This window comes from Lepidochelys kempii, chromosome 1 (genome assembly GCF_965140265.1).
Source record: "Lepidochelys kempii isolate rLepKem1 chromosome 1, rLepKem1.hap2, whole genome shotgun sequence".
NCBI lineage: Eukaryota > Metazoa > Chordata > Testudines > Cheloniidae > Lepidochelys > Lepidochelys kempii.
The window spans coordinates 1,340,538-1,349,674 of record NC_133256.1 but is presented as its reverse complement, the minus strand read 5'-3'; the positions used below and the strand labels follow the sequence as shown (position 1 = coordinate 1,349,674).

Genomic DNA, 9,137 nt, shown 5'->3' with positions numbered 1-9,137 from the left:
CTATGCATCCGATGAAGTGGGCTGTCGCCAATGAAAGCTTATGCTCTAATAAATTTATTAGTCTCTAAGGTGCCACAAGTACTCCTGTTCTTTTTAGGTGTATTATGGTTTCCCTGCTGTGACAAGCTTTGAGCTTGTTTACAGGTGTTAGGTGAGAAGCCCTATCTCCATAGAAGCTTCTTGATAACTACTCCTATCATGTCCAAAAGCTTTTCCCCAAAATCATGCATGTTACACATTTTCATAGGATTTACTGTCAGTACCAAGCTCTTTATTGTAAGATTTATCATTTGCTTCAAACTTTGCATCATGAGATTTAACAATAACACCAAATCTTTTATCACAGGTAGGTGTTTTCAAGTATTTTTTTATAATACCAAGCCTTCTGCTTGTACAGTTTGGTTTGTTCAATACCCATTGTGTCTTTCAACTCCTCCCCGAACCTTACCATGTGTTTATTTACCGGGTTTCCTTTCCTCTCCGTGCCCCTTTCAGCAGGGATTTCAGTTGAAGGTCATCTTTGGGGTCTTTGCATTCCAGGGTCTGGTGAGGTAAGGACGTAAAGGGACTTTGCATGTTGGCTAGACCTCTGTGGTGCTGTTTCCCAACTCCAGGGTTATGTTCATTCAAAAATTCCACCTCTCCACTCAGGCTTTCCTGCACTCCCCACTCCCAGCACTGGGACTTTCCCACCCCTTTCCCAGAGGGTTGTGATCTGTGCTCTCTGGGCTAAGAGGTGTGTCTTTCCCGGCAGCTCTTTCCGGGCAACTGCCTCCTTACCAGCCCAGGATATTTCTTCCTCCCCTCTGCCAGGTGGGTCATTAGCATTTTCACAGACAACCCTTTATTCAGTAGGATCTGCATCCTGTTTTAAAGAGACAGAGTTAGTTTTCACAAGCATGTAAGGAACAAAGTCCTGAAAAATGGAGAGCTGGATTTGGGTACCCTCCATCATCCCTCTGTCTACAGTTCCCTCTCAAAGCCTGAGACACAGGTTGGGTGCCTGGGTGCACAGATGCTGAATCAGCCATTCTGTTCTGGGCATCCCCCCCCCTTGTGATCAGTGCGGGGACATTCCTGTCCTCCCCCAGTTTCCTCCTGAGCCCCGCTACATGCATACCCAATGCTCTCTATCCTCTGTTCAGCGGTGAAGGGCTCCGACCTAAAAGCCTGGAAAGTTTTCTCATCTGCAGGCACTACACCCCGCAGCTCTTTCTGAGGTGGTGTTGCCTCCCGCGGCAGTGTTAAAGGAACCCTCAGATCCCCCCTCAGTGGTTTATACGATTCCATCACCCTTCTCTGGGCTCCCCTCTGGAAGACATCTTCCTTTGCTCCTGAGCATAGGATTTTCCCCTTGCTAAACTGAATCTGGTCATTTTTCTCCCTGACACTTCTCCCACTCTGAGGAGATGTCACCTTCAGCTTCAGGGCAGGAGCTGGTCTCAACCACCTGCACCTCTGGAAGCATGCAGCTTCTCCCTGCTGCAGAGGAATCAAGGAGATGCTCTCTCATTCCTTCAGCACTTCCTGGGACTTTATCCTTTCCCTCTGGGGTCCCAGCAGATTGTTCCTTCTTGGTGCAAGCTTACCCTTAATGCCCCGAGCTGCACAGAAGAAATCATTGCCAAGTAGGATAGTATAACAAGGTGCTGGGCATGAACTTCTGAGCCAGCCCTCTGTCACTCCATCCCAAAGAGCTTCAGCTTTGGCAAACCTTACCAAGCAGTAACTGCAGTGGGGATTTGACCATTAGAAATATAGATAGCTGGGTTTGTGATAATCCAGAACAATACATGGTGAATTGCCTGGGTTGTGTGAAGGTAGCAGATCTCGCAAGACGTCCAGACCCACTTACGTGTAGTGTTGGGGAGAAGCTGGTGGTCGTGGTACATTTAGTGCCCGTAACAGAGGGAAAGGTAGGAGAGAGGTCCTGGAGGCCAAATTTAGTTTGGAAGGCAGGAGATTCACACATTCATGCCCCATCTGTCCTTCAGTCAGCACATTTCCTCATACGACTGATGGACAAATTGTATTTTTTAATTGTTTCTCACTGTGGACGTGTGAATGTGGGGCCCGGGACCACGTCTGAGGAGGAGAGTTTTGCTCTGATAACCTGTGGGTGACATGAAGAGGTCTTTATACTTAGTAGGTGGTCAAGGAAATGGGCTTTGTTCAGGATTATAAGTGGATTGTTCTTATACCTTATAGAATGTTATAGGTATATATATTAATATATTTGAGGGATTACATGATTTTTTTGAATAGTTAAAAACCCAGAAATATTCCCTATATAACTTATAATACATGATATTAGATGAGTAATGTCGATAGTCGGTATGCAGACATAGATGTAAATGCGTATATAATAATATATGTTTGTACCTTAAACAGTTCTCATAGGACACTTTTGGATCAACACACTTCACAGAGTATCCGAGTGTACAGATGTCCAACAGCCCTTACAAACTGCACAAGTACAAGTATTTGTTTTTTAAAACATTAATAAGCATTTGATTATTCCTTATAATGATTATTCATTACTGTGGCAGAGTTGATAGCTAGGTCCATTCCTTTCTGAACCCGGTGTTGTAATTTGGCTTTTTTGGTTTGAGGTTGCAGATAGCAACACATTCCCATCAGTGCAATTACTGCTATGGCTTGTATTCCCACCAGCGTTACAAGTGTTTGGACTAATGGGTGTAGAGTGACATCCCCTGGAATTGCCCACCAAGGTCTTTCCCCCTCTCTTTCTACTTCTTTGCTTCGTTGTTGGATAAGATGAGCTACGGGTATTAAGGCTTCCTTGGTTCTTGCCACCAAGTCATGTATGTTGAATTGTAATCACTCCAGCTGGGAAAACAATTGACTCAATAAATCGTGTAGGTTGCCAGAAGGAGTAATAATTTCACTGGCACTACTTGCTGGCCAGAAGGCATGGGTTTCGATTTGGACGGTGCTAGTGACTTGCACACAAAATTCTCTATTGATTTCAGAACAAATGTTTCCATGTATAGAAAAATCGGAATAGCCCAGAGCACAGACCCCATCTTGCATTTGTACCAGCTCATTGATTAATTCTTTTTGTACCAATCGGGCCCAGCCTCTTTTTGTGTCATTGGTATTAATTGTAGCATAGCATTTACACAGCCACCATCCATTACGTTTTGTACAACAAGCCTGATTTGTTTCTAAGACAGTTTTAGTCACTAGGTGCACAGTGGGATAGTGCTGTACATAAGTATTATTTACCAACGTTCCCATACTGTTGGAATAGTATACTTTGATTGGATTTTGCATTTACCTTGGGATTGCCATAATGCTATGAAGGCTTTCATTGTTATTACGATTTAAACTTGAAACCTTATTAAATGTAGCAGATTGTAAAAACACTGGACTTTTTGCTCCTGCATTTGTTTGTAAATGTCTGCACGGTCCAGTATTTTTGGCCAATCTTGTATTTTTTAATTGTAATAAGCTTTGTTGGATGAGTAGAATGGAAGAATTACTTCTGTGTCTTGCTTACAACATACCTACCAATACATCCCAAAATGATGTTTGCTTTTTTTGCAACAGCGGTACACTGTTGACTCATATTTAGCTTGTGGTCCACAATGACACCTAGATGCCTTTCCTCAGTACTCCTTCTTAGGCAGTCATTTCCCATTTTGTATGTGTGCAACTGATTGTTCCTTCTTAAGTGTGTCCAGATCATTTTGAATTTTCATCATATCCTCCAAAGCAGTTGCAACACCTCCCAGCTTGATATCATCTGCAAATGTAATAAGTGTACTCTCTATGCCATTGTCAAAGTTCCTTCCCCACTCTGAACTCTAGGGTACAGATGCGGGGACCTGCATGAAAACCTCCTGAGCTTACTTTTACCAACTTAGGTTAAAACTTCCCCAAGGTACAAACTATTTTACCCTTTGCCCTTGGACTTCCACTGCCACCACCAAACTTTATCTGGGTTCCTGAGAAAACGTTGTTTGGAAACGTCTTTCCCCCCAAAATCCTCCCAACCCTTGCACCCCACTTCCTGGGGAAGGTTTGGTAAAAATCCTCAACAATTTGCATAGGTGACCACAGACGCAAACCCTTGGATCTTAGAACAATGATAAAGCGTTCAGTTTCCTTACAAGAAGACTTTTAATAGAAGTAAAAAAAAAAAAAATCACCTCTGTAAAATCAGGATGGTAAATACCTTACAGGGTAATTAGATTCAAAACATAGAGAATCCCTCTAGGCAAAACCTTAAGTTACAAAAAAGACAGGCAGACAGAAATAGTCATTTTATTCAGTACAGCTATTTTCTCAGACATTTAAAGAAATCATAATCTAACACATACCTAGCTAGATTACTTACTAAGTCATTCCTGTTCTGTCCCCGGCAAAAGCAGCATACAGACAGACCCAGACCCTTTGTTTTTCTCCCTCCTCCCAGCTTTTGAAAGTATCTTGTCTTGCATTGGTCATTTTGGTCAGGTGCCAGCGAGGTTACCTTTAGCTTCTTAACCCTTTACAGGTGAAAGGATTTTTCCTCTGGCCAGGAGGGATTTTAAAGGTGATTACCCTTCCCTTTATATTTATAACAGCCATGATCTAAATCTTTGATGAATACATTGAAAAGAACCAGACCCAGAACTGATCCCTCTCGTTATGCACTTCCAGCCTGACTGTAAACCATTGATAACTACTCTCTGGGAGCAGTTTTCCAACCAGTTATCCACCCACATTATAGTAGCTCCATCTAGGTTGTATTCCCTAGTTTCTTAATGAGCAGGTTATGCAAGACTATCAAAAGCCTTACTAAAGTCGAGATATACCACATCTACTGCTTCCCCCCATCCATAAGGCTTGTTACCCTGTCAAAGAAAGATATCAGGTTGGTTTGACAAAATTTGTTCTTGACAAATCCATGCTGACTATCACTTATCACCTTGTTATCTTCTAGATGTTTGCAAATTGATTCCTTAATTATTTGCTCCATTATCTTACGTGGCACAGAAGTTAAGCTGACTGGTCTGTAATTGCCTGGTTTCCCATGTTTCCCCTTTTATAGATAGGCACTATATGTGCTGTTTTCCAGTCTTCTGGAATCTCTCTGTCTTCCATGACTTTTCAAAGTTAATAGCTAATGGCTCAGATATCGCCTCAGCCAGTTCCTTGAGTATTCTAGGATGCATTTCATCAGGCCCTGGTGACTTGAATACATCTAACTTGTCTAAGTAACTTTTAACTTGTTCTTTCCCTATTTTAGCATTTGAACCTACCCAATTTTCACTGTCATTCTCTATGGCAAATGTCTTGGTGAAAACCAAAACAAAGAAGTCATTTAGCACTTCTGCCATTACCACATGTTCTGTCGTTTTCCCCTCTTCATTTAGTAACGGGCCTACCCTGTCCTTGGTCTTCCTCTTGCTTCTAATATATTTGTAGAATGTTTTCTTGTTACTCTTTATGTCTCTAGCTAGTTTGATCTAGCTAGTCTTACTAATTTTACTCCTAAATATATGTGTTATTTGTTTATATTCCTCCTTTGTAATTTGACCTTGTTTCCACTTGTTGTACGACTCTTTTTTGATTTTTAGATAATTCCTGATCTCCTGGTTAAGCCAGGATGCTCTCTTGCCATACTTCCTGTCTTTCTTACGCAGTGCAATAGTTTGGTCCTGTGCCCTTAATAATGTCTCTCTGAAAAACTGCCAGATATCTTCTATCATTTTTCCCCTTAGACTTGCTTCCCATGAGATCTTACCTACCAACACCCTGAGTTTGCTAAAGCCTTGCTTCTTGAAATCCATTGTCTTTATTTTGCTGTTTTCCCTTCTACCATTCCTTAGAATCATGAACTTTATCATTTCATGATCACTTTCTCCCAAGGTGCCTTCCATTTTCAATTTCTCAACCAGTTCCCCCTTGTTTGTCAAAATCAAGTCTAGAACAGTCTCTCCCCTAATAGCTTCTAGAAGCCTCCACCTTCTGGAACAAAAAAATTGTCTCCAATACATTCCAATAACTTATTGAATAATCTGTTCCCTGCGGTGTTATTTGCCCAAGAGATGTCTGGACAGTTGAAATCCCCCATTACCACCAAGTCCTCTGCTTTGGATGTTTTTGTTAGTTGTTTGAAAAACTCCTCATCCACCTCTTCTTGGACTGTACCCACCCAATATTTGAGACTGTTTATTCAGATTGTTGTTGCCAGTGTTTTCATAGTGTCCCAATCTGGGGGGTACAGTACATTTTCCCAGCTGGGCCTGGGTTTTCCAAAGACCACTTCAGAAGGACTAATTCCTGTTGTGCAATTTGGGAATCTCCAGATTCTCATCAGAACATATCGAAGCATCATGTTCCAGTTTGTTCCCAGCTCATTGCATACTTTGGATAATTCAATTTTAGAAGACTTGTTCATTTTTACCTTTACATCCACTACATCCCACTTCTCTCCCAGAGCTGAGATAGAAACCAGGAGTCCTGATGGAGTCTCTTTCTCTTCAGAGTTAGTAAGAAAATTAGAATATAGGTTAAATTTTTCAATCTAACCAAAGTCTCTTACATAACTTCCCATAAGATGTCAGAATATGTTAGTATGAGAGCTGAGGGGTTTTAATATGTATTTTTCTTTTTTTTTTCCTATAGGAATTAGATACAGCGTTCCTGTCAACTCATTGCTGTTATCTGCCAAAAACTAGAGTTTTCAAGAGCCTAAGTAGCCCCTGGAATCACGGTGAAAGTTGCCTCCCACAAACAAAATCGAAAATTGTTACCTTCCAGCTGGTGGCAAGGGGAGGGAGGTGGAAAACATCCTGTGAGTGATAGGGGGAGGGAAGGATAAGAGTGAGAGAGAGGGGCAAGTCCTTGGGGAAGAAGCAAAGCAGGGGCAAAACTCTGGCAGAAAGGAATGGTATTTGGGGGGTCCAGTTACCAGCAATTAGAAAGGTGGCAACCCAGTGAATGGTACATTGACCGCCTCCCCAGTTTGTAATGTTGACACAGCACAGTGAGTTCAGGAAAGGTTTTAGTGTGTCTTTGACTGTACAGTAAGTGATTCAGGAAAGAAGTCTTAGAACTATGTCATCGGTCAGCTATACACAGAGCTTGCTTTGAAAGCCAGAGCAAAAAGAGGAAAATGTAGGTCCCTTTGTGAGTAAATAGCTGGAGCAGCCTGTCAAGGTTCCTTCCCCACTCTGAACTCTAGCGTACAGATGTGGGGACCTGCATGAAAACCTCCTAAGCTTATTTTTACCAGCTTGAGTGAAAACTTCCCCAAGGTAATAACTATTTTACCTTTTGCCCTTGGACTTAACAGTGCCACCACCAAACATCTAACAGGGATATAATTTGGAAAGAGTCCGTTGGGAAACGTCTTTCCCCCCAAAATCCTCCCAAATGTTACACCCCCTTTCCTGGTGAAGGCTTAATAAAAATCCTCACCAATTTGCATAGGTGAACACAGACCCAAACCCTTGGATCTTAAGAACAATGAAAAAGCATTCAGTTTCTTAAAAGAAGAATTTTAACAGAAGAAAACGTAAAAATAATCACCTCTGTAAAATCAGGATGGTAAATACCTTACAGGGTTATCAGATTCAAAACATAGAGAATCTCTCTAGGCAAAACCTTAAGTTACAAAAAGACACAAAAACAGGAATCTCCATTCCATTCAGCACAGCTTATTTTCTCAGCCATTTAAAGGAATCAGAATCTAACGCATCTCTAGCTAGATTACTTACTAAGTTCTAAGACTCCATTCCTGCTCTGTTCCCGGCAAAAGCATCACACAGACAGAGAGAGATTTTGTTTCTCCCTCCCCCCAGCTTTTGAAAGTATCTTGTCTCCTCATTGGTCATTTTGGTCAGGTGCCAGTGAGGTTATCCTAGATTATTAACCCTATACAGGTGAAAGGGTTTTTCCTCTGGCAAGGAGTGATTTTAAAGGTGTTTACCTTTTCCTTTATATTTATGACACAGCCTATCCCAGATTTCTTTGGTCCTCATACCATAGATGATGGGGTGTACCATGGGGGGCACAGCAAGATACACATTGGCAATGATAATGTGGAAATGCAGGGCCACATTGTGGCCAAACCTGTGCATGAGGAAGGAGAAGAGAGCTGGTGTGTAAGAGGCTAAGATGACAAAGATGTGGGAGCCACAGGTCACAAAAGTCTTGACTCGGGCATCCCTTGTGGGGAGGCTGAAGATGGCCCTGAGGATCTGGATATAGGACACAGTGATAAAAAACACATCCAGACCAGTCACCAAGAATGCCACAGAGAGGCTGTAATAACTACTGACATGGATGTCGGCACAGGCCAGCTTCACCAAGGCTATGTGCTCACAGTAAGAGTGGGGGATGATGTTGGTTCTGCAATATGGCCAACGTCTCGCCAGGAAGGGATAGGGCAGTATAAGTGTGCCACCACGCAGCACCACGGCCAGACCAATCTTGGCCACCATGGTGTTTGTCAGGATGGTGGAATGTCTCAGGGGATCACAGATGGCCACGTAGCGATCAAAAGCCATGGCCACGAGGATTCCAGACTCCATCACTGAGAAGCAGTGAATGAAGTACATCTGCGTGAGGCAGGCACTGAAATTGATCTCCCTGGAAATGAACCAAAAGATTGCCAGCATTTTGGGTAGAACGGCTGTGGACAGGACCAGGTCACTGACGGCCAGCATGCAGAGGAAATAGTACATGGGCCCATGGAGGCTCGGCTCCCTCTTCACAATGAACAGGATGGTGACGTTCCCCAAGATGGCTATGATGTACATGGTGCAGAAGGGGATGGAGATCCAGACATGGGCCATCTCCAGGCCAGGAATGCCCAGCAGGATGAAGGTGGAGGTGTTGATGAAGTCGGTTATGTTGTAATCTGACATTGAGTAGGGCAGAAGGCGTACAGCTCTGAGGAAGAATGCTGTCTCCTGCATGTACCATACATTCCCCTGATGTTGTGTATATGCCCAGAGTCTAGGATGATGGCTGAAGTACAAATGCCTGGATGGAGAGAATGTTAACATAAGACACTATATGTACTACAAAAGGCGGTTCTTATGGTTGAAGCAGATTAGTCGCTCTTCACACATAAAAAATGACATTTTCATTGTTCAAATAAATGAATTATTAACAAC

At 42.6% G+C, this 9,137-nt stretch overlaps 1 protein-coding gene across 1 annotated transcript; it reads right to left on the bottom strand.

The window, feature by feature from the left end:
* Nucleotides 1-7,074: 7,074 nt before the first annotated feature.
* Nucleotides 7,075-8,885, bottom strand: LOC140900749 (olfactory receptor 52K1-like). The gene is made up of 2 exons (XM_073318506.1): nucleotides 7,972-8,885; nucleotides 7,075-7,165 (listed from the first exon to the last, which is right to left on the bottom strand). Exons 1-2 carry the CDS (start codon nucleotides 8,883-8,885, stop codon nucleotides 7,075-7,077), a joined length of 1,005 nt encoding a protein of 334 aa, XP_073174607.1.
* Nucleotides 8,886-9,137: the final 252 nt, after the last annotated feature.